The sequence below is a fragment of the Vidua chalybeata genome, chromosome 23, assembly GCF_026979565.1.
Source record: "Vidua chalybeata isolate OUT-0048 chromosome 23, bVidCha1 merged haplotype, whole genome shotgun sequence".
NCBI classification, from domain to species: domain Eukaryota; kingdom Metazoa; phylum Chordata; class Aves; order Passeriformes; family Viduidae; genus Vidua; species Vidua chalybeata.
The window spans coordinates 2,495,150-2,521,873 of NC_071552.1; the positions used below are offsets into that span (position 1 = coordinate 2,495,150).

The 26,724-nt window shown below is 50.8% G+C and overlaps 1 protein-coding gene across 1 annotated transcript in view; it reads left to right on the forward strand.

The window, feature by feature from the left end:
- Positions 1-26,724, forward strand: part of POU2F3 (POU class 2 homeobox 3) — a 42,360-nt gene that overhangs the window by 8,767 nt on the left and 6,869 nt on the right. Inside the window, exons 4-8 of the mRNA XM_053963412.1 lie at positions 8,675-8,709; positions 21,279-21,383; positions 22,528-22,630; positions 25,654-25,736; positions 25,865-26,047. Of these exons, the coding sequence (XP_053819387.1) occupies positions 8,675-8,709; positions 21,279-21,383; positions 22,528-22,630; positions 25,654-25,736; positions 25,865-26,047 (509 nt within the window). The remainder of the gene's footprint in view (positions 1-8,674; positions 8,710-21,278; positions 21,384-22,527; positions 22,631-25,653; positions 25,737-25,864; positions 26,048-26,724) is intronic.

Here is a 26,724-nt window from a genome sequence, read left to right on the forward strand (position 1 = left end):
GTAATTTGGGGCATTGTTCTACTTTGAAAGTGTTTGAAATAATTGTGGGGGATTTTCTTTTTTGAGAAAATTGTTAAAATCGTTTGCCTTTCGTAGGAGGTTTGGAGAGCTCAGTGCTTTTTTTTTTTTCTTTTCATCCATACCGATTCCACTGAAAATGTTTCAGGGCTTTTAAAAAAGATATTCTCCAGAAACTTGTTATTTTTTGATCGCAAATCTACCGGTTACAGTGAAATCATGCCATTTTATAAACTATAATTTAAAAAAATATAATTTGTAAGGGTTCTCACTGCCCAGCCCTGCGAATGCTAATATTCCCTTTAGTTCAGCTCTGAATTTTTTTAATCATGTGTGCGAGGGGGGAACGGGCACCAGTTGCCCCCACGAGGGTTGGTTTGCCTTCCCCATCACCCAGGGGTGCGGGGCAGGCTGAGCAGGGATTATCCCTCAGCTTTTAGGTCCTTTTCCCCTTTCCCTGTGTGATTCCAAGCCTTGGCAGCGGGGCTGGGCTCCCAGGCGAGCCTCCATGGGGGGTAACGAAGAGCAGCGAGTTTTCTGCTTGGCTCGGAGCTCTTTTCATCTTTTTTAAACTGATGAAAGCCATGCCAGCGAGCTCCGCGCTGATTTTTTTGATGGGAACTGTGGGGGCTTGGCAGTGCCGAGTGTCGCCCCTGGTCCTGCAGCCCCGGGGGCAGAGATCTCCCCCTTCTTGTGGTTTATCTAAGCCCTCGGTATCTGATGCAACAGAACGCTGAGGTGGGACTTGCCCCTGTCTGTCTGTTTGTTTGTGTCAGACACTTGTTCCCCGGTTATCTCCTCCATCAAAACAGGTTACACCAAGCCGAGCTACTTCCCTTTGATTTCATCTGTTGAGGCTATGGGGGGGAAGCCAAAGCTTTTACAAAAAGGGCGATAGGGAAGCGCTTCAAACACAACCACGGGGAAGGGAATAGCTGCAGGCAGCCCGAGCATCTTCCCTCCCCACCCTGTAACCCGGGGAGCTGGGCCCTGCCAGCAGGGCTGGCTGTGCTGGGCACCCCAGCTCTGGGGGGATGTGGGGTGCCCCATGGGACAGCCCTGCAGCCCTATGGGGAGGGTTTGGGTGGCTCCTGGGGTGCCTTGTGCAGGCTGGCCTAGAGCAGAGCTGGGCAGAGCTACAGAATAAAGCAGGGATTGATTCAAAGGATCTCCTCCGTGGATCCACCTTGGGCAGCAACAGAGCCCAGCCAGGGCTGCACCCAAGATGAACCAAAATGGTCCCAAAATGCACGAGCGCTCCCGGGGGCTCTCACTGGGATCAGCTCTGCTCCATTTGCACCTTGCAGTTCATTGGCCACTTCCAGCTTTAGCCCAGGCACTCCCATCCTGCTTGTTTTTCTCTCTCCAGCCCACGCTGTTTGTGCTCTTGGGCCTGAGGTTTGGATCATTTGTCCTTGGTGCCCAGCTGGAGCAGGAATTGTTTTGTGTCCCTGCTCTGTGCAGAGAGCTCAGCATCCCATAATGTGAAGCCCAGACCCACACACTGAAGCAGTACAGAATCTGAAAAATAGAAAAGCTCAAACCTGAGGCATCACCTGGGATGGGGGGATTGGCTGCACCAAGAGAAATACAGGTTGGATATTAGGAAAAGGTTTTTTACAGAAAGGGTGATAAAGTTCTGGAATGGCTGCCCGGGGAGGTGGTGCAGTCACCATCCCTGGGTGTGTTTAACAAAGCCTGGATGTGGCACTGGCTGCCAGGGTTCAGTTGAGCTGCTGGGGCTGGGTTGGACTCGATGACCTGGAAGGTCTCTTCCAGCCTGGTGATTTTTTGATTCTGTGGCTGAGCCTGGGAGCTGGAGGGGAAGGGGACGGGGACAGAAGAGTGGCTGGGTGGGTTGGTGGAGCTCTGGCCTCTTGGTGGCCATGGCAGCTTGGGTAACTTTTCTGAGTGCTTTAGGATCATGGAATGTCCTGAGCTGGGAGGGACCCACAGGATCATCCAGTCCAGCTCCTGGCCCTGCTCAGACACCCCAAAATCCCTGGGAGTGCTGTCCAAACACTCCTGGAGCTCTGGCAGCCTCGGGGCTGTGCCCATTCCCTGGAGAGCCTGGGCAGTGCCCAGCACCCTCTGGGGGAAGAACCTTTCCCTGAGATCCATCCCAAATTCCCCTGGTACAGCTCCAGCCGTGCCCTGGGTCACAGAGAGCAGAGATTGGAGCTGCCCCTCAGACAGCTGTGAGTTCTGCCCTCAGCCCCCCCTGAGAGCACTAGTGCAGGTATCTTTGGGACTAAGAAAGACCCTTCCCTTTAAACCTCAAGGAAATCAAGCACCGAGGGGCTGTGATGTGTCTGCTCCTCGGTGTCCCTTCTGAGGAGACCCTGCTGTGACACCCATCCCCGTGGATGCCATCCTTCATCCCCACCTCCATCCCATGGCAAGGGGAACCCTTCCTCTGCTGCTGCCAGGACACCTCGGGTCCCCTGGCAGTGGGGACAGAGCCAGGGCAGCTCTGAAACTGGACACCAGAGCTCCCAGCGCAGCCAAATCCCCTCCCAGTGCCAGCACAGCTTGCATTCAATCCGTGCCAGGGCAGATGGAAAATCAGAGACTTTGCCTCAGTCTGCCTCTGCCCCAGAGTGGATCCAGCCCTCGGCTCCCAGGTGAGAGTCCTGCTCTCTTCTCGCACCTTTTTGCAGGCTGGGAGCTGTCTGCAGGTGCTGGGCCCTGACCTCTGCTGGGCTCTGGGGAGGTTTGTGGCATTGCCATGGGCTAGAGCCTCCTTGGAAGGTGGATCCTTCCAAAGGATGGATCCTTCCAAAGGATGGATCCTTCCAAAGGATGGATCACACTGGAGTAAGGTTTGGAGGTTCTGGCCTCTGTGTCAGCCCCTAGCTCAGGTGAAAGCATCCAGCACAGCCAAGGGATGGCAGATTGGGCTGGGAGGTGCTCAGCCCGTGCTGTCTCCCAGCTAGGTAGTGTTTGGTTTTTTGGGTTTTTTTTGGTTTTGTTTTGTTTTGGTTTTTTTGTTTTTTTTTTTTTTTTGGGTTTTTTTTTTTGGGGGGTTTTTTTGGGTTTTTTTTTTGTTTTGTTTTTTTTTTTTTTTTTCTTGGTGCTTTTTTTCCTTCTGCCTTTTGTAGTTCCCTCCTCAGCTCGGGCTGGAAGCAGCGTGCCAGGCCAAAGTCTTTTGAGGAAACTTGGCCTCTCCCGGCCCCACGCCGAGCTCAGTGCTGGGCTACGCCTTTGCTCCCCAAGGCTGGCTCTCCCTCGTGAAACTTTCCTCAAAGCCTCCAGGATTTCTCTGGTCTCTTCCCCCTGCAGCCATGCACAGCCCCAGGACAAGTCCCGGGTAAATGAAAGCTGCAGCAGTTGGGCTGGAAACAGCTGGTTGCTATGGCAATTGGGGCTGCTCGGGATTTGCATAAGGCTGATGATTTTCATAGCACAGCCACATTTAAGGCAAGCAGGAGAAATTTCCATATTCCCAGCTCCGAGTCAGTTGGGGCGTGGGGGAGGCCAGGAGGGGGATATTTGAAATTCAAATGAAGGTGATTAGGGTTTGAGGTTGGGTTATTTTATTTTTTTTTCTTAAACATCCCATTATGGAAGAGGATAAAAAAGGATGGGGAGGGGAAAGGGGAACAAAAGGCTGGTTTGACTTGAATTAGAGGGGCAAAGGAAGAGCTGGTCTGATCTGCCTCTTGCCTCTGGTCTAGGAGAAGAGACTTGCCCTCTCCCAGCACCTGCAGGTGAAATGTTTTCCGTGGGAACAACTGCTGCCCTCGGGTTTGCTTCTGGAAGGTGCCCAAGTCTCCCACACTGGCTGTCCTGCTCTCCCCCTCGCCCTGCCCCACACGAAGGGGCTGCAGAGGGACCTGGGGCTCGGGGTTTCTCTGAGGCACTGCTGACAAAGGGAAGGCATTTTTATAACCCAGGGGTTTCCAGCCAAATGAAGCACTTGAGTGTTCAGTGAAAGCTGCCCCTGGAGTCTGGAGCTGTCTGAGTCAGCACAAGATTCACTTTTGCTCACCAGCCTTGGCTTTCCCGTGGAGATGCTCTGATGGTTTGGGGCTTTTTTGTCTTTGGAGCAAAGAGTTCAGATTAAAACTGCAGCTCTACCTGGCTGCCTCAGAAACTCCCCATCCTGCTCACACTTTACAAAGCACTTTTTAAGTGCCTTGGGAGCATCAAGCATCCCAGCAGGACACGTGGGAATCCAGGGAATTGCCTGGTGCCTGCTCAGCTGCAGTTCCTGCTCCTCCCAGTGCTGGTGGGAGCAGGAGGGAATCAGGGGTGGCCACTCCATGGGGAAAAAGTGACTTAAGGGAGCTCCCAGTGCTCAGGGCCTCTTCTGGTTCTGGGAAACGTTGCCGTGGCTGCTGGGAACAGCAGCATGAAGGCTATGCCTTGGTTTTTGCCTGAATTTCCAAAATCAGTGGAAATCCTGAGGAGTATTTCATGCTGAATATCTTGTTTTACTTATTCCTTCAGTGCAGGTGAACATTTGGCTTCATTTACAGCTTGTGGGACAAGTACTGGCTATACTTGCAATAATTGCCACTCTTTTCTCTACCAGCACTTGGGCAATCTCTTAACTTCACACCTTGTTTGAGGCGAGAGATTTGAACCAGTGAATTTATCAGAAATGCCCCTTGAAAGGCACCCTGCACCCAGCCCGCTCTGCCAATCTCCTGTGGCATTGTGCTGCCTCAGATGGGGTGCTAAAATCTCCAGGATAGGTGAGATTAATCTTAATTTTAGATATTGGATCCTCTGAGGCTGCAGCCTGACCTGCTCACCCCAGGCAGTCCCTGCTGGAAGCAGGGATCTCCAGAGGGTGATTCATGCCTGTGCCGTCTATCTCTGGGGGCGAGAGGAATTGCCCTCTGGAAGCTCCTGCTTCCTCTGCATGGCTGCAAAGGGAGCCTGGAGCAATTGGCTCCCAGTGAGGCACCTGAAAGTTTCAGCACCTCAGCCCAGGCAGCCGAGCCCCCTGCCTGGTGTCTGCCTGGCACTGCTCCCCCAGCGCCCTTCAGCCGCTCCCCATCTCCCTCCCAAATGTGCAGCAGCAAACCGATTCCCTGCAGGAATTCCCCAACACCCGCTGAAGGCTGGGATCGCCTCCCCATCCCCCTGGCCCTCCGGAGCGTGGGGTGAGTTCAGAGTGTGCCTGGGAAGAGGGATGAGCCCTGCTGGTGTCCCTCCCTGGAGGTGACACCTGCCTGTGGCTGCCCGTGTGAAGATGAAGGCCACCCTGATTTTCCTTTTCCCCCATTAGGGTGCTTTTATCCTGCAGGGCCGGACTGGCTCTGCAGCTCTGCTGCTCCCCGTGGATCCCTCTCCCTGGGTTTTCCAGGGAATGGCAGCGGGTGGGGGGAACTGCCCGGAACTGCTGCGCTGCTCCCATCCCCAGAGAAACCTCCCCAGGCAAACTCGCACCAGATCTGATGCCAGGGCTATGCAAAACAGCTGCCAGGTGAACCAAGGAGAGCAGCACAGCCCTGGCCTGCCGGGCTCGGGGAGCCAGCTGAGCTTATCACTGCTCCCCCAAGCACCCCGAACCGCAGGGTGAAGCCTTGGTGATGGGCGAGCTGCTGGGAATTGTAGGGGCTCCAAGCTGCCTTTCCCCATTGAAATCCCAGGGCTTCCCCAGCCTCGTGGAATTTCAGGAAGGGGAGGACTGATCTAGCAGATTCTGGAGGTTCTGGATGCCATTGTGTCTGGCTCGTGCAGCAAAAAAAAAAAAAAAAAAAAAATCAAGTTGTTGGCTGGGCTGAAGCTCCATTAAAATGAGTGGAGTTCTGGCAGTTTGCAGCAGGAGAGAGAATCTGCTGCCACTTACACTTTTCTTCCTTTTTATCTCCTGGAGCTAGAAAAGATTAAATCTTAAGTGCAGATTGTTTGAACAGCTCGTTCCTTTAAGGAGAGAAATGACTGCTGCAGTGCGAGTCCTGATGTTGACAGAAACCAGGAGGAAACTGAGGCTATTTTTATAAAACATTTGGAGGAAAGTTACAGTTCAACTGAAAAAGGAGAGTTGTTATCCCCATCACACCCAAGCTTTGGCTCGCAGCTGCAATCACTTGACTCTTACATTTACTGAAACAGGAAAAAAAAAAAAAAAGGGGGCCCAGATTTGTTTGCAAATAAATCTGTGCCCAAACACTCGTCGGTCCTGCAGAGATTTGTGTATCCAGCTCCCATTTACATAACCACGGGCAGCAGAAATCACCCCTCCCGGTTTTAAATCTCTCCCTCTTGGACACCTAAGGCTGAACTGGTTGCCCCTGGGTCCCTTTGGAGTCAGCCAGGAGGAATTGTCCTCTCCAGAGGGCCGTTCATGCCAGGAAGATGCGTGGCTCAGATAGGGGCAGGAATGGCCTCTGGAGGTGCCTAATGCTCCTTCTGTCTGCCCAGGCAGCTCCCTCAGGCTTAGACACCCCAGTTAGTGCCAGGCTCAGGAATATTTGCTCAGCTGGCACAGAATTCCTGGTGGGGTGCTCCCAAATCCCCCCCACTGTTGATCTGCAGGGACTTGGAGGATGCTGTGTGTGACTTGGTAGGAGAAAGGAAAGGTCTGAGTGCGTCAGCTGCAGGAGCTTGTGGAGGGAGGGAAAAGGAAGAGATGGGGAGAGGGGAAAGGCTGTGCTGGAGGGTGTGGGGCTGTGCAGGGAAGCTCCGTTCCAGCTGCACCTCTCGGGTTCCAAGTTTTGGGGTGAATGGTGGTGACTCAGCCATCGTCACGGGGACCAGGGATTCCCCTGCAGCTCTTTGAATCTTGCCTCATCACCACCGAACGTGAGTGAAACTCCTGTCTGCAAGGAACCAGGAGATTACCTTTTCCTTCCTGTTCTATTTTAGCAGCTGGGAATTTTAATTTCCTCCTTCCCTCCTGGCTTTGCTTCTCTTCAGCTGCTGCCTCCAGATCGCATCAAACACCCCCCCCCCCACCCCGTGGGGGTTTCAAAGGTAGGAACTGCAGGCCTTGAAGATGCTCCCGCGGTCCTGCTCAGGTGTGTGGATGCTGATTGTGATCACCCATTAACACTATCAGCATTCCCATCGCTGGATGTGCCCTCCTTGGCTTTTGGGGCTGGAACGCAATGAATGAACCCCATTCCTGGGGAGGCAGCAGCTGGAGAGAGCTGGACAGGGAGCAGAGGGGGTTGGAGCGAGGGAATTACACGGGGGAAAGAGATAAAGGGCTGAGATTGGGGAGGGAAAATGCTGGGAGACAGCAGGATGGGAGAAAGGCAGGAAGAGCAGGGCAGACATGCAGCCAGGCTGGGGGAGAGGGCTCAGAGCTGGTCAGGGTGTGGATGGTGAGGAGAGATGGAGATCTCAAACTGAGGGGGCAGCTCAGAGGTGGTTGGGGTGCAGAGGGTGAGGAGATGGAGGAGATTTTAGCATTGAGGAGGCACCTCAGAGCTGGTTAGGGTGCAGAGGGTGAGGAGATGTGAAATTGAGGGGGCAGCAGCTCGTTCTGCCGTGGCCCTGCTCGACAGCACAGCCCCACAGCTCTGTTTCCACAGTCAGTGCTTTTTAAATGTCACAGATTAAATCTCCAGGGCTGTTTCTAGACAGCAGAGAGCAGCCACGAAGCTCTGTTATCCCTGACTCTCCAATGTTTTGCCAGCCGTGGATAATTGTACCAAGCACACTCCCCCTCAGCATCCACGCTGATTCACCTGGGAATACTGTGTGCATGGAAAAATATGTGCTGGGAAAGGATAAAGGCTTGTTCAGTTGAGGAAAGTCCATGGGAGAGCTGGATTTGCCCTCCTGCCTGCACAGCCTCTCCCAGGCTCTTTGCAGGAGCCCTGAGCTGCTGGAAAACACGATGTGTTGGAGCTTGATCAGATCACAGGGCACGGGCTCTGCTGCGTGGGGAACGTTACCCTGGAAAAAACAGCAGGAGCAGGAGGCCTGGGGGGTTGTGCCGGTGGGATGTGAACCATTCCAGGCTCTTTATCACAAACTCGGGCTGGACTGGCAGGGAAAGGCCTGGGGAATGCGCTGCAAAGGGAAGGGGTGTCTTGGGGTTGCCTCTGCAGCTCGAGAGCTTCGTGGAATCCCTTAAAGCATTCAGATCCGTGGAGAGCACAACCTTTGCTCTGTGATGTTCTTGATGAATTTGGCAGGTGTGATGTGGGGGGGGGGGGGGATGTTTATCATCAAAGGGGAATGAGTGAGGGCCTGTGCGGTACCTTCAGGCTGAAACCTGTCTGATTTTTCCCCCTGTGCCTGCCAATCTCTTTTGGAATCAAGGAGACGCCTCTTGAGCACAACCCCACGGCACCCTGTGTTCCTCCAGAGATGCCGTAATTACCCGGTGCCACGCGGGTTCCTGAAGATCCCGGGTGAGCAGCCCTGGCCACCTGTTTGCTGGCCTTTCCCACAGTCAGCCCTGCACTCCCCTGCAGATTCCTGATGTCCTCCAGCTCACCTCTGCTGGAATCTCCCTCGTGCTTTCCCGTATCTCCCAGGCAGGAACACTTTTATTATCCCTCAGCAAAAGGCTGGCACCACCAAAATGCTGCAGAAGCCTTCATCCTTCCATTTCTGTGCCTTCCTCCTCCTCTCCCTGCTCTCCCAGGGCCAATTTTTTGGTTATGTGTGTCCCAGGTTCTGGAAAGCTCCCGCCAGTGCTGACTGTCATTAATACTGAGATGTTTTTCTCTTTGTTTCGTTGTAGGGAATGAACAGAATGGGCTGGACTTTAACAGGCAGGTAAGATGCTCCCTGGCTTCCCAGGTGTTCTCCTCCTTTCTGAAGTGGCTGTTTTTTACCTGCTCATCATGCTGCAAGGAGATAAAAACTGTTAGGTCAGATACTGCCATTAAGCAGACCACAGAATTTCTTCCCAGTTCCCCTTGTGGGACACAAAGCCAGATTACACCTCTGCTTTCCCTCTCCCTAATTCATAGAAGTTCAGCTAATTAGAGAGTTCCTTTAAATGACCATTTGCTTGAGGGGTTTTCTGGCTTTTACAAATTTTTGGATCATCATTTAGAAACAAAAAGCACCTCAGTTATGGTGGCAAGGGTACAAATCCCTCCCCAAAGCCCCAGTGCTTTGACACTGGCACTGGCAGCTCCGTGGTGTGCGGGGACAAAGGCACGGGGCTGACTCAGGAGTGTCAGCCAGCACTAAAAATGACCTGGTTTGAGCTCTTGGAGTGCACAGGTCAAATTCCTGTCTGCAAGGCAGCAGATAAAAATATGGGGCAAGCAAACCCCAGTTGCAAAAGGAGCAGCTGAGGTGCCGTGTCCCTGCTGTGTGTGCTCTTCTCCCCCTGCTTTGTCCAGCTGAAAGCATTCCCTGGCTCCAGGAGTGCCTGCAGACCTTCCTGAGTGGCTCTGAAAATCTCTGAGTGTCACACCAGGAGGTGACAGCCCTCTGGAGCCCTTGGAGCTGTGCAGACACAGCTCTGCTGGCAGGGTGGGGAGGCACAGGGTGCCCAGAGCAGCTGGGGCTGCCCCTGGATCCCTGGCAGTGCCCAAGGCCAGGTTGGACACTGGGGCTTGGAGCAGCCTGGGGAAGGTGTCCCTGCCCATGGCAGGGGTGGGATGGGATGAGCTTTAAGGCTCCTTCCAGCCCAAACCACGCTGAGATTTCAGGAAAATGCTCTCTGAGCTCAGAGCTGAGGCCTCCTGTGGCCAGCAGAGCTGGACAGAGCCCTGGCAAGGAAAAGAGGAGCCTGGAGAGCCAAACACTGCCCAGGACTCCAGGGGCTGCGGGGTGGGAGCTGCAGCCAGCAATGCAGAAGGGGCTGTAACTCCACGCACAGACTTGAGGGTGATGTTGGCACAGCACTTCCCATGTGCATTCCCCAAATCCCAAAGGGCTGCAACCCTTCCCAAAGGCTCCCTGCGAGCAGCACTGGGCAGCTCCACGTTCTCCACGTGCCTTTTTGTGCCTCGAGCCTCCCTTGGTGGCTGTGCAGTGACAAATGTCAGCCACGCCGCTGTTTGTTTGTTTGCTTTGGCTGCTCCAGCTCTGGGTGGGTCTCCCTTTCCTACCAAAGGTGTCTTAACACGCTCAGCCATCTTCCAGGGTTTTGGAATCCCCAGCTGCAAACAAAAAGCCCTGTGTCTGCAGCCCAGAGCACGGGCTCACTCTGCACCCGCCCGGAGAAGAATCCAATCTGCTCACCAGGGCTGATAAAAGGAAATTCCTTGCAGATAGAAATGAGCACGAGATCCGTGCCCGCTGCAAACTTCTCCCATGGCAACGCCACAAAGGTGCTGGAGCTGGAAGCTGGGCTGGGGTTAATCGAGGAGAGCTGTGCTGATTTACACCCGCTGCTGATCTGACCCACCATCCTCTGTGTTCCTCTCAGTGATGCTGGGCAAGTTGTGAGGGCAGGCAGGCTTGCAGGCAGTAGAAATATCCTCCTCCTAAAAAGAAAATCTGGCTTTACATTTGGTGTTTGGTTTTTTGGTTTCTTTTTGTTGTTGTTGTTTTTGCAGCGTTTCCACTTCAGTTTTCCTCCCTCCACCAAAACGGCACCACAAAATCCAATTAATTTATTCCACCTTGTCTGTGTAACTGAATAGCCAGCTTAGCTGGGGATTTAGCAAGGTTTTAAAAGCAAAAGACTTTGAACGAGCTCGTTTTATTGTTTTATTTTATTTCTAATCTGCTCTGATTCCCTGGAGCTCACCAGAGGGGTTTGCAGCGATGCCAGGGATGGGATGTAGCAGTCCCTGAGTGGACACAGGCCTGTGCAAGTGGCTCTTTGTCTCCCTCTCTTGGCCCTCCCAAGGCCATGGGTAGAATGATTTTAAATCGTTGTTATTTAAAATAATAATTACTATTTGGAAGTATTGTTATTTAAAATAATAATTATTATTTTAAATTATTCTCTTAAATGAGCAGGAGCCCGAACGCACACGGGCTCCACACTCACATTTAGGGTTGACCTCAGCTGTTGGTGAATTCATCCTCAATTCAGCAAATAGATTTCAAATGACGGGAAAAAGGGAAGAGAGGAGAGCTGGAAATATCAAAGTGTTTTCATGTAAAATCAGGTGCTGTGCTCTTTCATTAGGGGTGGAGGTTGGTGGGTTTTTTAATTTGGTTTGGGGTTTGAGGTTGGTTTTGGATGTCTTTTCTTTTTTTTTTTTCGTTAGCTTGCAATTCAAGTTTTCAAACCGAAGCCAGGGCAGGATGGTTTGAAACCCAACTCCAAACTGACTACAGGAGCTCTCTTTGCCTTTATTTGGAGTGCTGGGCTCTAATCACTTTGAAGATCATAAATCTCACATCGTTTAAGCCTCTCCCCCAGCCTTTGTAGATGGCCTACATTTCAGGTCTGCTTCCCTCCCTCCCTCCCTCCCGTGTTGTGCTCCGGGCGGGATGGGAAGGGTGGAGTGACCTGGTTAGACCCCTTCCCTGCCTCCCAGTTCCCTGCTGGGGCTGCTCTCACCCTGCAAACGGGGAGGGAGGGAAACTCTTGCGGAGTTTGAGGTTTTCTAGCAGTTTGTGGGTCAGCCCTGTGCTTTATGAGAAAGCTCCCTCTGATCCCTCAGCCTATTTGGCAAACACTTCTGCTCTCCCCCCCCTTTCCCTCCCCTCTTCAAACTCTCCTCCCACCTGGATGCAACAGTAATTTGTATGTGAATGAGAGGGAAAAGGGTGTGGATGGAAAAAGCAGCATCTTCAGCCTTGCCTATCTGGTTTGGCTTTTTTTACTTAGCGAGTCTAATGCTGGTTGTTTCCTGTTTATGGCGAGGGAAATGCAAAGGCACAGCAATAAACTTTCACCTTCGGTGCTGGCAGCCTGCGCGGGGACATCTGCCTCCTGACGGGTTGGGATGGTGGCCAGGGACGGATCTGAGCGACTCTGGCAAAATTTGCCTCCAACGGGAGCAGGACAAGGGCTGGGAGTGCTGCAGTGGGAGCTTTTCCTGGCTGCCTGGCTGTGTGGTGATCCTGCCCAGGTGCTGCGGTCTCCCCAGGACTGCTGGGGTTGAATTCCCCTTTAGGAAACGCTGGGTTGTTTGTTTTTGTAGCTGCTCTGGAGAGCCAGGTGTCTGGAGCTAAGCCCTGGGATAATGCTGCCTGCTGCAATGCGCACACGGATGGAGGGCTGATGGTTTTGGGAGGTGCCAGGGCTTGTGTGAGTGGTGTGAGGGCTGAGCCCAGCTCACGGTGGTGTGCATCCATCCACAGCTGGAGGGGGAGAATGCACAGCTGCTGGAGCCAGCAGTGCTCTTCCAGCAGGGAAGTGATGGCAGGACCTTGGTCCAGGGAGGAATGCAGGATCAGCTCTCCTCCTTCCAGAGGAGGGAATGAGAGCTCCTCTGCAAGCCCTCCCTGCTCTCCAGAGCTGGGAGGGGAGATGTCCCTCTTGAAATGAAGCTGACTGGTTTTTGTCCCTCTTGAAATGCATCTGACTGGTTTTTGTCCCTCTTGAAATGCAGCTGACAGGTTTTTGTCCCTCTTGAAATGAAGCTGACTGGTTTTTGTCCCTCTTGAAACGAAGCTGACAGGTTTTTGTCCCTCTTGAAACGAAGCTGATTGGTTTTTGTCCCTCTTGAAATGCAGCTGACTGTGTGAGCAGAGCTGGGCAGGATCTGCCTCTGCTCCCTACCCAAATGTGCCAGGCACTCTTCATGCCTGCAAAAGGCTGACCTTGCAGGACAGGCTGTCATTTGTTTATCAAACCTGTCATTATCATCAATCACATCAATCTGAAGCTGATCTGGCTGGGAGATTTGACAAAGTTTAGGACAGACAGGCAGGCACTGAGGTGCCTGAGCAAGGCCCAGCTTCAGTTTTACTGTTGGTTCTTTATTCCTGTTCTTTGCTGTCTTTGGTTCACCCCAGTCAGGGGATGTAGTAAGGATATGGATTTCCAACAGGCTTCCTAGAAAGCCTTTCCAGCTGTGTCTGTTGAAAACTTCCTCCTTTCTAAAACCAGGTCAAGCCTCCTGTGTGTTTCTGCTGTGCTCTCTCACAAGAGGTGCTGAAGGGACTCCCTTCCCTCAGGACCTCCGTGTCTAACTCCTCTCCCTGCTCTGTTCATATCTGACAGTCCTTGCCCAGAGAAACTTTAATTTTGGAGGTTTGTGTGGGATTTCCAGCTGTTGCTTTGAGGTACCAGGGTGAGTTATCTCAGGGCTCCACAGCTGATGTCCTGTAGGCACACGATGTGAGAAATTCAAAGTGGGCAAACTGCACCTGAGATGTGAAATCCCTGGTGGCTTCTTTTCAGTGCCCTTAATAAACACCCTGACCTCGTTTGGTACCTTCCACCCACACGTCTGAAGGCTCTGTGCTAATGGATTTATCATCCCTTGGTGCCTCTGCAAGGTGGGGAGGTGTCCTGCAGACACAGCCTGACTTCCCTGGCTTTTCCCAAAGATGCTGAGCTCTGTGATTGCAGCTGGGATCAGGGGATGCTTCATGGGCCAGTTGCCCGTGGACATTGGGGTGTACTGGAATCCAGGGGCCTGCTCCCTGGAACAGCTGGGTTATGGACTCCCATCCTCTGATTCATCGTCTTGTGCTCAACCACAGACAAGTTCTTCCTCCCTTCCATCCTTTTGAAGGTGCAGAGAAGGGCCTAACTCGCTGGGTAGTTTGTTATTAATATCTGGGATGCAAAACTCCCTGCACATTTAATTTCGCTGTACCAGGGCTTCCCTCCCTCCGGGGATCTCTCTCATAGTTTTTTATTCTGCTCCGTGTTCCCACCTCCCCCTAATCTCATGTGCTCCCTGGATGTCATTGCTGTTCCTGCTTGGCTTTTCCCCGTGGGTAGCTCAGGTTTCAGTCTGCCCTCCCGATTTTCATCCCAGTCCTGTTTTGCCCTCCTCTCAAGGGGAGGTTCACATCCTGCTTCCTTCTCCCCTCTGGGGATCAATTCAGATTTCACTCTCTCTTCTCCCCACTGCCCCAGGGGATCAGCCTAAGTCTTGCATCTGCTTTTCATCTCTTGAGCCTCTCCTGGCTGGAAATCAGGCCTGGCCTTGTGTCTGCCTCACCTGACACTGGATCTAAGCTCAGCTCTGCCCTGGCCTTTCCCTTTTGAAGTCTCCCTGCTCTGTCCTAGGGACAGGCTGATTGCATAAATTTGTTTGTGTGCAGGCTCCTCATTGAAATGCAGCCCTTTGGGAAAGCATCAGAGAAAGCCCTGGCTCCAGGGAAAGTCCTCTGTGCCTAAATCTGGCCCTGCTTTGCTTAGGACAGATATGCAGAGGAACCCCTTCTTCAGGCTGGGTTTGTTCTGGCACCTCACATGAGCTCGCTGGGAATGAACTCCAAAACAGGCCAGGGGAACTTGCGAGGGAAAGGGGGATGCAATTAGGAGCAAGGATTTGGCCTTTTTAATTGTTTTTCTCAGGAGGTGGACTGAAACCACTGAATTAATTTGTTGACAACAGCCCAGAGTTGGCTGCATTTTATCTTCTTAACATCCAGCTGCAGTCCGTTCCCAAACTCCTGCTCTCCTGCTTTTAAAGGGAAAACTTCATTTACAAGGTGATTCCTACACCTGTTTCCTTGGCAAAATACCTGGTAGAGCTGTTTCAGATGTGTCTGAGAGGGAGAGACTGAGACCTTTGTGCAAATTCCCTGCTCATCCTTCGGGAAACGCTTTCTGTGCTCACGAGGGACAAGGCCCAGTTTCATGGATCTGTCTGAAGGGTCACAGAACTTGTTTTCCACAACAGAAACTCAGCCCAAGGCACGGCTGTGACCGGCCAGCCACAATCCAGGTGGCCCAGCATCTTTTTTGAGGGCTGAGTGGCATGAACTGCCGTGCCTGGATGTGACTCTCAGGGATTCACCACTAATGAGGAGAGGACTCGGAGTCCTTGAAGGCCTTTCATCTGCCAAGCTCCAAGAATTCACCCCAAACCTGCACCACCCAGCCAGGGTGGGGCCCTGCACCCGTCCTGCACGAGGGCAGGTCCCAGCACACGGAGGGGAAGGCCATGTGTTTCCAGCAAGGCCTCTAATTTTGGACATCTGAGGGCACTTTCTCCCTCCCCAGAGGTGCTGGGTGTGGGTTTATCCAGCAGGGAACCCTCCTGCCTGCTTCCCCAGCCCATGGAATCTGCATGGGCTGGGAGCAGAGAGCTGGCTCTGAGCTCCCCCAGCCCTTGGGCTTCATCCCCCCAGCCAAAATGAAACCCTGTGTGATGCTCTCCCATCTTCCTCCCTCTCCCATCTTCCTCCCTCTCCCTTTCTCTTTTAATTGCACTGCTTGCTGTGGTTAATGCAATCCCTTCAGCTGCTCTTCTCCTGTCCCAGCTCCCTGGGGCGTGGCAGCCGGTGCCAAAAGTGCCAGGGACCAACGGGAGAGGCCCCTGGAGCTGGGATGGAGCCAGCCCCAGCCAGATTCTTCGTTAATTCCTCCTAAAATGTGGTGGGAAGTGTGCCCCTACCAAGGGCTACCTGGGCTGTGTGGGCACTCTCCCCGTGGATGACTAATCCAGGGATATCCACACAGTGCCAGGTGTTTGCATTTGTCACTGCCAGAAGGCACAGAGAGTCCTGAACAAACAGAGATTCCTCCCCATAGGCAAGGGCTGCATGGGGAAAAAAAAAAAAAAAAAAGGACATTTTTCATTCTCAGCCCAGAAAATCCCAATAAGGCAACTTTGGAGTGGAACAGGAACGTGCTCGGGCTCCAGGGGACCTGTGTGAGCTTGCAGGAGGGCAGGGGAGAAGCCATGGAGTGGTGTGTGTGAAATCAGGGTGATAAGGAAAGGGGCAGGGATGCAGCCCAGGGTGGGAGCAGAGCAGATAAGCACGGAGGTGTAGGCAGAGGTGGAGTTCTGGAGAGCTTTGGGAGTTGGGCAAGTGAAATGGGGCGAGAGAGAGGTGCAGGGAGCAGTGCTGCAACCCACGGGAAGGCTGGGGCTGGGGGAGTCCTGGGAGGGAGACGGGGCAGAAATCCCAGCCTTGATGGTGAGAAAATAATTTCCCGAGCTTTGAGTGGAGGTCCTGGCCACTGTGACCAAGCAAATGGCATCTCCTGTTAAACTGCTCCCAGTTTGGGATGCCCACGGGGAAGGTCCCACGTGCCTGAATGGCGCTGCTAAGAGGGAAGGTGCTGTAAGTTGCTTTCTCAGTATCTTTTCAGCAGTTCTGTGCCCCTGAGAGCACTCAGCAGGCCCTGCGGGAGCAGCCCTGGCCAGGACACTCCCACCTGAGCAGGTGGCAGCGTGGCAGGGCAGGTGCTCTTCCCACCTCTGCTTTGGTTCTCCTCTCCCTTGCCCAGCTCCTGTGCCGCAGGTGATCATTTGAGGTTCAGCACAGCAAGGATGGGGGACTTCTCTCTCTTCCCTGTTTGTTTGGAAGCAAAAATTCCAGGGAAAAGCTGTATCAGAGAGCCCACAAGAGCTGCGTGTGGTTCTGTTTGTTTTCTCCCGTCGAGCGTGCAGCTTGGTTGCTCCTAAAGTTTTGACTTCCCACCCCTACTTTGTCTCCAGCACAACCATTTACATCCCAAGCTGAAGCTGAGGATAAACCCTATCAGATCAGACCTCAATTAATAAACTCAAAGGCCTCGTGGAGGGTGATGCAGGTGTGCTGAGGTTTGGGATTGCATTTGAATTTTCCAGCGTGCTGCCATGGCTGAGCTTTCGGACAGAGCCTGTTTGGGAGTTAATCCCACGCTGAATTCCTTTCTGTCACACTGGCAGCTTCCAAAAATTCCCGTCCTTCAGTGGGATATAAACATTACAGGGTGAATATTGTGGCATTGACATAAAGGTTTTCTGCCTTCTTTCCAGGTGTCTGTTAAGCCCTGCTGTATGTGCAGGATAGTACATGTGGAAATAGTAATTGCAACCCCATTATTATTATTATTGCCATAATTTATTATTAGTGTGTTTTTTATTTTATGGGGCCCACGTGTGCGGGTAATTCACGGCGGAGCACTTACGCCATCGCAAGGTGGGAAGGCTCAGCGAGCTGCAGGAGCCTTGGATCCAGCTTAATGCCTGTTTCCAGCTTAAATCCTCCTCCCTGGGCTCGAGGCAAAGGGTTTTGGGGCAGCTTGAGGCAGCCCTGCTGTGCTGAAGAGCACTTCGGAGTGACTCAAAGCATTTTGGGGTGACTCAGTTGTTCTTTTCAGCGAGGGCCAGGTGCTCCAGACCCTCTGTGTGCACCTGATCCTCCTCTCCCCTCTGCTCTGGAGGGCTGGGAGTGAGTCAAACTCTTAAACTCGGTTCTGACTGCGAGATAAGGCAGATGTGGAGGCAGATAAACGTCTTTCAAAGAGGTCACTGGCTAAATAGGAGCTTCACAACAAATGGGCTTGTCTTCCATCTCCCACTAATGTGGTTCCTGCCTGATAACTGGTGCAGGGCTTGGACAGGACGGATCCAGCTCTGGATTTGGGAGAGGATTGGAGGCTCTGAATTGGTGGCTGAGCGAGGAGGATGATGGAGCACTGCGTGTGTCACACCAGGAGCTCATCCCAAGGAGGGCTCTGGGCTCTGACAGATGGGAAGACCTTGAGATTCTCCCTAAACTGGGATTACCCGTGGAGGGCTCCAGCCCAACCAGTGGGATCCAACCGCCAGCACGTGGAACCCAGCGCTGGTCAATCTGAAGGGAACAGCAGCAAGCAGAGCTGCTCAGGAGAATCTTCCCAATTTCCCAGTTTTCCACGGCTCTCTAAGATGTCTGCAGGATGTTTTCACGAGCCGAGCGTTTGCCAGGAGTTCACAGATCAGTTACAAAACAGATGTACCTTTTTTTTCTTTTTTTTTTTTTTTTTTTTCCTCTCCCCTTCTTCCTACTGGTAAGGAAGAGTTTGTGCAGTAATTGCAGGCAGGTTGGGAGATGTTTTCTTCATAATTCTCCTTCTTATGAAATGTTTATGAAACACCTTCCACAAATCAGTTACGCAAGCAGGCTCCGGAGCTTTGATCATTTTCCATCACCCTCAGTGTGTTTCTTAGTTTGTTTTGCTTTTTGTTTTCGTGTTTAGGCCAGAGATAGGCAAGAAACCATCCATCCTTGCAGCTGTTCGAGCCAGCTACGGAAGGGACTCTCTCTTTTCCAGCCAGTCACCCTTCCTGTGTTTTTCACTCGGCTTGCTCGGGGGCTGACCCTGTTTCAGGGCTGTGAAAACATCCAAACATCCACTTGAGATTTGCAAGTGTGATTCCTGCCCTGGCCCAGAGGAGCTCCCGTGCCTCCAGCTGCCGTTACCTGCTCCCAGCCCTGCCCTGGGCCTCCCCTCGGGCCCCGAAGGGTGGAAGGTGCTGGAAATTCACAGCCAAGAGCCCCCCACGCCTCACCTCAGCCGTGGGGGTTTGCAGGTCCTGCTCTTTGCCCTGCTCGTTTTTCCATGGAATGGTTTGGCTTGGAAGATGATCCCACTGCAGCCCCTTGCCATGGGCAATGAAGCTTCCACCAGACCAGGTTGCTTTCCTCAAATACTGTTATTTTTCCGAGTAAAATTCAGTGGGAACAAAGTCTCTCCATGACTTCTCATTCCCTTTTTCCTCATCCTATAAAACCAAGATCCTGAGCAATCCCAGTGGGATCTGCTCCTGGTTCTACCCAAATCACTGTTTCTCACTTGCAATATTTCAGCAGAGCTCCCATCAAATTCTCTGAGGATTTCATCATTTCCATCTTTTTTTTTGGTTCCTCAAGGAAAACTCTTCCCATATTTGCAGGCATTTTCTGCAAATCCGAGGCAGATGCACTGCGAAAGGAGGAGGCAACTCCTCCCCTCGCTTTATTAATTCGAAATTTACATTATTTTAAGGGAGTCTCATGATATTGAGTGGCCTCGCCCACAATGTGTGTGGTTTTTTGGGGTTTTTATGGGTTTGGGGATTTTTTTTTTTTTTAATGTACACTTGGCAATATTGCCGGTTTAGCCAGGGAAAAAAAACCGAAAGAGCGGGATTTGCATAAACCATCCCCAAAGTTTTGGATAGATCCCGAACTCCTAATGAACAATTAGCCAGCTGCAGGCCTGTCGGGGAGAGGAAGAGGAGGGCGAGGTAAATTTGAGCCTAAACCCAATGGAAATAGGTGCAAGGGGGAGAAGGATTTGTCAAGAACAAACCCCAGGTTCCCGCCCACTGCGCAGGAGGGAGAATTCCAAGGCCGGGGGAAGGAGCAGTGGGAGATGTTGTTGTTTTTAAATCGGGAGCCGGTGCTTTGCCAAACCCACCTCCCGTTCTCACATGGAGCCATGCCGGGATGCGGCTACACACCCCTTTCTCCCTGGAGCGCCGCCAGCTCGTCCCGCTTGGCAGCTGGAAAAATTGATTTCAGTTTGGAAATGGCTCGTGCCTCTTCAACACCCCACTGCCATCGGGACCGCAGCTCGGGCGGGATCCAGAGCCCGGCTCTCTGAGGCGCCAAAAACTTTAATTTCTTGGGACTGCTCAGCCTTGGATGAAGCAGACAAACGTTAATTCATTTTTTTAAAATATCTTTTTAATTTTTTTTTTTCTTATTTGCCTCCGATGGATTCTTTTTAATGCAAAGAACATCCATAAATCCACGTGCCTGGAGTGTCTGGATGGCTCAGGAGTAACGGGGTGCCCTCCTGAGCCTTTTTGCCTGACATTCAGTGACTTATCGCTGTCGATAGCGATCGAGAAGATCTTTCCGCCTGATTTTTTTTTTTTTTTTTCCCTGCCAAGCTAAGAGGGATGATCATGCCAACCTGAAAGGTAGGAAAGAGTTGGAATTCATAGCATGTCTACCTCTTGCTGCAAGGAGCTGGGAGTATTGCAAAACGAGTTTCGGCGGTGTCCAGAGCTCGAGTTGTAATGAAAGGGGGTGTTGTAATCACCTTCCCTCCGAGCAGCACCTTCCAAAATGCAGAGGGGAACGTTGCAATTCCCTGTTCTGGAGCTGTTGAGCTTCTTGTGATCCCGTTTTCCTCCTTCTCTCCTCTCGTGGAGATCCACCAAAGCTTGGACTCGATGGTTGTAGAGGTCTCTTCCAACCGAAATTATTCCGTGTATTTCTTTGCTTTGCTCAAATGGGCAGAAAAGCTCCTTGAACCCCAAAACATTCGCTCGGGATGGGTTTGGAGAGCTGGATTTCTTGTCCCCCTCTGCTGGGAGGAGGATCCAGGGCCTCAAGGCCCCATCAGTGGGGCAAAGACCCTGCCCACCTTTGGGGGATGTGGGGTTTGGAATGGATCCGGTGGGACCTGGGGAAGTTCACTCCTAGGGGTCAGGGTGAATCTTCAGGAGTTTCAAGCTGGGTCCTTTGTAGAGTCCTCCTGGTTTTTCCAGTTTTTGGGAATTAGAGGCTCTTCTTGCTGTGATGAGGAATAATCTTTGTTCAGGGTGTTATTGTGCTGAGAAAAGGTTTGGATGAATCTTTTCTTGGGGGAGAGTTCTGTATCTTTTACCTGTCCCCTGTGCTTGGACATTCCTCACTCACCTTCCAGGAATTGACCTAAAAACTTCCAAAATCCTCGCGTCCCTCCTGTCCCAATCAGCACTACCACAAGACTTCAGCTACTACAATAATTGGAACAGATTTTTATTATTATTGTTTCTTAATAAATCATTTTTTTAAAATGTATTAGCAAAGTTAGAAATGAACATGGAAATTGTAGAATAAACCAGAAACAAGGATTCAGTTCTGGTCCCTGGGTGTATTTTATTTTTTCTAAGAATGTGGATTTAAAAATCATTATTTTCTTGTGGACAAGAACTTTGCAAGAACATTAAAGTAGCTCAGAAAGACCACTGGACACCTGTGAAGTTTTCCAGTTATTGTTCCACAGCTTGTAACTGAGGAAGGAGATTTTCCTTGCAATTTCTTGTTGCTTTTTGGTAGAAATGGAACAAATTAATTTGGTGCCTGGAGTGCTGCATTTTCAAGACTGGGAGATTACTCTGGTTTTTTGAGGTCTTTTCCTCCATGACTTATCCTTTCCCATCCCCTTGTACCATTCTCTGTTTCATGCAGGGAAAAATGAGAGGTTTTCCATGCCCAGCCCTCCTATCAGGGCTTGAGTTGTGATCTGGAAAGGGCAATTGCTTCTTGTCTTCATTAAAACTCCACAAAAAGGCTTTAAACTTTGAAAAGCTGCTTGAAATTGGTTGTTTCCTGAAGTGTTTTAATTGAGCAAAGTGCCAGGGGGCTTGGCAGAGCAGGAAAACTGCCCATGGGACAGAGTGGAGAGCAGGAGTGTGGAATAACCCTGATTTTCAGCAATGGAAACAGCAGAAAAATCCCTAAAAGGAGCCTCTCCCAGCCTGTTGGATCCCAGCTGCCCACTGCTCCTGCTCATCCCTCCTCTCTGCTCCCTAATTCTACAATTCCTTTGCTCTTTTTTGCAGATTAAAACCGAGGACCTCAGCGACTCCTTGCAATCTGCCCTCCCCCCTCGGTCGGGTCACCTCGTGCAGGGATCATCCATGATGCCAGGGAGCCAAATCGCAGGGGTGAGTGACCTGGCTGTGCCTGGAATGCCAGGAAAAGAGGGGAAAAGCTGCTCCCGACCCCCTCCCCAAATTCCTTTGGCCAGTGGCAAAAGGAGCCTGAGAGTGTGAGGAACACGGAGCTGGAAAAGTGAATCCTCATCTTCCTCCTCGGCTTTTCAAGGGTAGACTGGACACGTGCTGGGGTGAGATTTCCTCGCAGGGTTTGCTGAGCAGGAAATCCCTTGGACTGGAGATAACTGGAGGCTGAGACAGCACCGTGGGGAAATGTCTGATAATGTTTGCCCTGCTCTTCCTCATTCATGAGTGTCTGGTTAATGCCACTGTTGGAGATAGGGTTCTAGACCAGATTAACTCCTAATCTCAGCCTGTTGTTGCCTCAAATTGATTTACACCAGGGAAGAAATTAATTCCTCGAGGGAATTTTTTTTTCCCTAAGGTGGAAAATGTGGAGTTCAGCACTTAACTCTTGTTAAATTCTAGTGGGAGTTGGATGCCAGGCGGCCACACAGATGCTCAGGAATCCCTTCCCTCATTCTTTCATGGGGTATTCAGATCCATTATACAATTTAGGGATTCTTCAATTTCCCCCAATCTTCAGAACAGTCCTGTGGGAAGCACTGTTGGTGAGCTGCTGCAATTTTCTGTGTGATTTCAGGCATTTCACTCTGGAAATACTTTATCTGAAGAAACTGAAATCCGAGAGGTTTCACCGTTCTAACAACCAGAGTTTGATTGCCTCGAAAATGTTTTTATCGAGAGTTAACTTTTCCAGGGAAAAGCAGACACTTCTCCACATGGATGTCTCTGTATGCAATGAATTCTTCTCCCATACTTGAAACTTTTGGACCTGCAGCCCTCCAGCCCCCAGATTCCCCAAATTCAGTGAGAATTCTTCTCCTACGCCTGAAACCTTTGGATCTGCAGCTCAAAAATGTCACCAAGAGTTAACTTTTCCAGGGAAAAGCAGACAATTCCCCTCATGGAGGTCTCTGTATGCACAGAATCTTCTCTTACACCTGAAACTTTTGGTCCTGCAGCTCTCCAGCCCCGAAATTACAGAAATTCAGCGTGGATTTGTGAGGAGATGCTGTGTGAGGAGCATAAATCCTTGGGTTTGATTGTTCCCTTTGTTTTTTTTCTGTAGGACATGAGCTCTCTCCACACCCTGCAGCAGCTGGTGTTGCTTCCTGGGCACATGCAGTCAGTCCCCCAGTTCCTTCTGTCCCAGTCTCAGGCAGGACAACAAGGTAAGAGAAGGAAAAGCTGAGATGGTGCCTTTTTTGGGCTTACCTAAAAACAGAGGGCAGACAAAACAAAGAGAATAAAAAGCAATTACATTCATTGAAGGGCCTTCAGGTACATTTAGGGCAGACAAAACCCACCCAAAAATGGATATTTAGTCATGGGTTTCACACTTTTATAAGTTTGGTCCATTTGCATATTGGGGGTGAATCTGCCAATTAGAGCTGCAGCTAATGAAGTCATTTACCCCAAGTTTGCTCCCCCACCTCACTTTTGTTTCCATCTCTCAGGCCTGAGGCAGTGAGGGGTCCTTGATTGCCAGGCCTGGAGAGGAATTGTTGTGTCTGCCCCAAATGGGGAAGCAGCAGCTCACACTGGGTGTGGGGTTTGGAGTTCTACACTAAAGAACTGCAGGTTACAAATAGATGGAAAATAGAAAATCCTGAGGCGACAGAGATGGATAAATGTTTAAAAGCCTCCCTTCTGGATGTCGGGTTTTCCCAGGGTGATGCTGCCGGTTCCCACCCCGATGTTCCCTCCCCGGGGATGATCCCAGATCCGTGCGGGAGATGCCGCTGGCACCTGAGCCTTGTGCGCTCCTCGAGTGCCACCTTGGGGCCAGGCAGGGATCCCAGCCTGGAAAAATCCCGGGAAGGAGCGGAACAGGTCCAGCTTAGCCAGGAGCAGCTCCGGGATGAGAGTGAGAGGTTTGGATATTCCATAGGACAGGAAAGGTCTCCCTGCTCCCAAAATCAGCTCCAGGAAAGCGCTGAGGACTCGCTCCATGCTTGAGAAAGTCCCTGTAATTCTGTTTTTGCCCCCAGTATTTTTACAGCATTTCTCCCACCCCGGGGATGTGGATGGAGGATGTTTCAGGCTTTAATTCATCACCTGGCAGATCCAAGGGGATTTGGATCCTTTGCTTGTGCTTTGATTTATCCCAGCACAGAGCTCCCTCCACATGAACTAAAATTCAGGATTACAACATTAAATCTCTGCAGCTTGAACCCACTGGTTCACACACTCCAAAAGCAAGAGGGGGATTTATTTCTTCCTGACAAGATGTAAATTCTCCTCTCTGCCAAATGACGCTGATTGATGGATAAAGATACTTGATGTATATTTACAAATAATCTTGAATTTGTTAGTTTGAAATACGGTCAGGACAATCTATTCCTTGCTGCCTGCTTTTATTCATGAATAATAAACATCTTTTACTGCAAAGCAGAACTTGCTGCCTTTGACAGATTAGAATTTATCTGTTCAGTGACTTTTTTTGGCAGCTATGTTTGCTTGTCACCCTTTCCAGTCCCAGGCTTGGTCAGGACTGGATATTCTGGCCAGGAGCTGGATTTTTGTGCAGGACATTTCCATTTGCATGGCTGTCTGCCAGGTTTTAATGATCCTTTTGCCACATGCATGCACAGCCAGTGGGGAGTGAAAATGAAGTGGAATTTGGTTCAAGTGGAGTTTTCTTCCTCCTGAAGAAAGGCAGAAAATATTCCAGAACTGTCCCATCAGGGAATGCCCTGAGTGTCTCCTGGTTTTGGTCTGTGGGTCCATAAATGGATTTCCTGGCCAAAGGGGCTTGGCTGGGGGTTGAACCTTTCCAACAGGAATATGAATTTTAGTTTGCTTGTGTTTTGAAGCTGTCAGATAAATTCCCAGGTCTTACTCCTCATTCCCAGTAAAATCCAAACACCAGAGTCATGGGTGGGAGAGCTCTGTAAAGGTGGGAGTGAAGAGCCACGGAGATTTTGGGAATCCTGTCAGTCTAAATATGGCTGCTGAAATCTTCATCTCAGCTGTCAGACCGGTGATTCCTGAATCCAGCCCTTCATTTCCCTCGGAGCTGGAGCTGAGGTGTTCAATCATGATTTTAAAGACTCCAAATGACAGAGCATCTGCCATGTCCCAAGGCAAAGCCATTGCAGTGATTAATTACCTGCACTGGTAAAAATGTGCTCCTCATTACCGGCCTGGATTTGAAATTTGAAGTTGTTCCAGTGTTAGGGAAGGCTCATTGCAACCCCAACCTAAGTAAATAAATGGGAATGTGCACATCAGATCAAAATTAAATAAGAAAAGGCAGAGAGAGAGGGGGGAGTGATTGATTCTGGAGATTATCTGTTTTCCCTTTTATTAGCAGAAGTCCATAAATTTCTATGGATTTCCCTGTAATTGTCAGTTATAATCAATTAAATATATTGACTGCTCTGAGCAAGGTTATAAATCCTCACTAAATTCTGTAGGTTTCACTCACAATGGACATGATACCAACTAAATTTCTAGGGAACTACACAACCTAATCCTGTAGGACATTCCCTCTAAGAGATATAGGCTTGTACTTGGCGGTTTGTCAACGAAACAATTACACACTCTCCATAAATCCCAGTTTTTGTTGGGTTTATGGATTTCCCTTCTTTCTTCCTTTCATCATTTCGTGTCAGCTCCGACGTTCTGAAAGAAATTCAATTTATTTGAAATACAGTAGGGTAGGAATGAAAGGGTCAGATGGCTTCCAAATGACATTTGAAAATGAAATGTAGAATTGAGAGCAGAATGGGAGGGCTCACGAGATTAACTGGAGGATCAGGGTTTTTTTTTAACAAGATCAAGTGGCTGAAAGTTGGAGTCACAAGGGCTTATACTGGAAATAAGAGGTCCATTTTTCTTATAGCTACAATGATTAAGCACTGAGAGAAATCCTCAGGGTGGATGTAGGAAATTCTCTGCTGCTTGGCACCTAAAATCAAGATTAGAGGTCTCTAAAATGCCTGAGCGTGATGAGTGACACGCAGGGATCAGCAAATGAGATATTTCACTTCTATCATTATTGTAATAATCCCTGCAGGCTAAAAAGCCACGGGAAGAACCTTTTCTTTCTCATGATCCAGCACAGAGCCAGACTCGTTCCTAACGCCCAAAATTCTTGTGTTTTGGGCAAGAAATAACAAATGGAGCTTCCCACTCCGAGCTTTCCTGGGGGTGTTCACTGACCAGATGTGTCTCTTTTTGATCTCCTCAGCTTTGCAGCCAAACCTCCTCTCCTTCCCTCAGCAACAGGGCAGCCTCCTCCTCTCCCAGCCCGGACCCAGCCTGGCCTCCCAGGTAAGAACACACCTGAGGGCGTGGCAAACTCCACCTGCTGCTTTAGGGAGGGCAGATGGCGCAGGAAACGGTGTGGGTTTTTTTTATTTTTGTGATTCTGAGCACTTTTTTTGGGGTGGTTGGGACAGGCTGTGGGGCGCTCTGGCCTCCCTGGCTCCTCGGTTGAACCCCACCTGGACGTCCCCCAGCACTTGCAAGTGGCAAAGCACCTGACCCCAGCAGGAGCTTCCGAGGAGCCCAGCGACCTGGAGGAGCTGGAAAAGTTTGCAAAGACTTTCAAACAAAGGAGGATCAAGCTGGGGTTCACACAGGTGAGAGGGAGAGGATGGGGAAGAGTTTGGGGCAGGGCTGTGGGTGAAGGAAAGGCTGGGTTAGGTAAATTTGGGTTATTTTGTAGCATTCCCTTCCAAATACATGAAGAGACAAACCCTTCTTAGCACGTCACCGCCATAACATTGATATTTGCACCTTCTCCAGTATTCAGGGGTGGGGGCAGATTCCTGGGGGGAATAAATCCCCTTTCCCTGGCAGGCAGGTTATGCAAACAAGACTGAAGCTATCCTGGAAGAAGCATGAGGGGAAGTTTAGGCTCCAAGAGGGATATTCACTGAAAGAATGATCTGGACTCATCTGCCCAAGGAGGTGGTGGAGTCACTGTTTAAAACAAGCCTGGACGTGGCACTCAGTGCCATGGTTTATTTGATGAGGAGGTGTTGGGTCATAGGTTGGACTTGATGATCTCAAAGGTCCCAGAATCACAGAATCACCAGGCTGGAAGAGACCTTCAAGATCGAGTCCAACCCAGCCCCAGCAGCTCAACTCAACCCTGGCACCCAGTGCCACATCCAGGCTTTGTTAAACACACCCAGGGATGGTGACTGCACCACCTCCCCGGGCAGAACATTCCAGAACTTTATCACCCTTTCTGTAAAAAACTTTTTCCTGCTATCCAGCCTATATTGGATAGGTGCCTTCATTGGCACAGCTT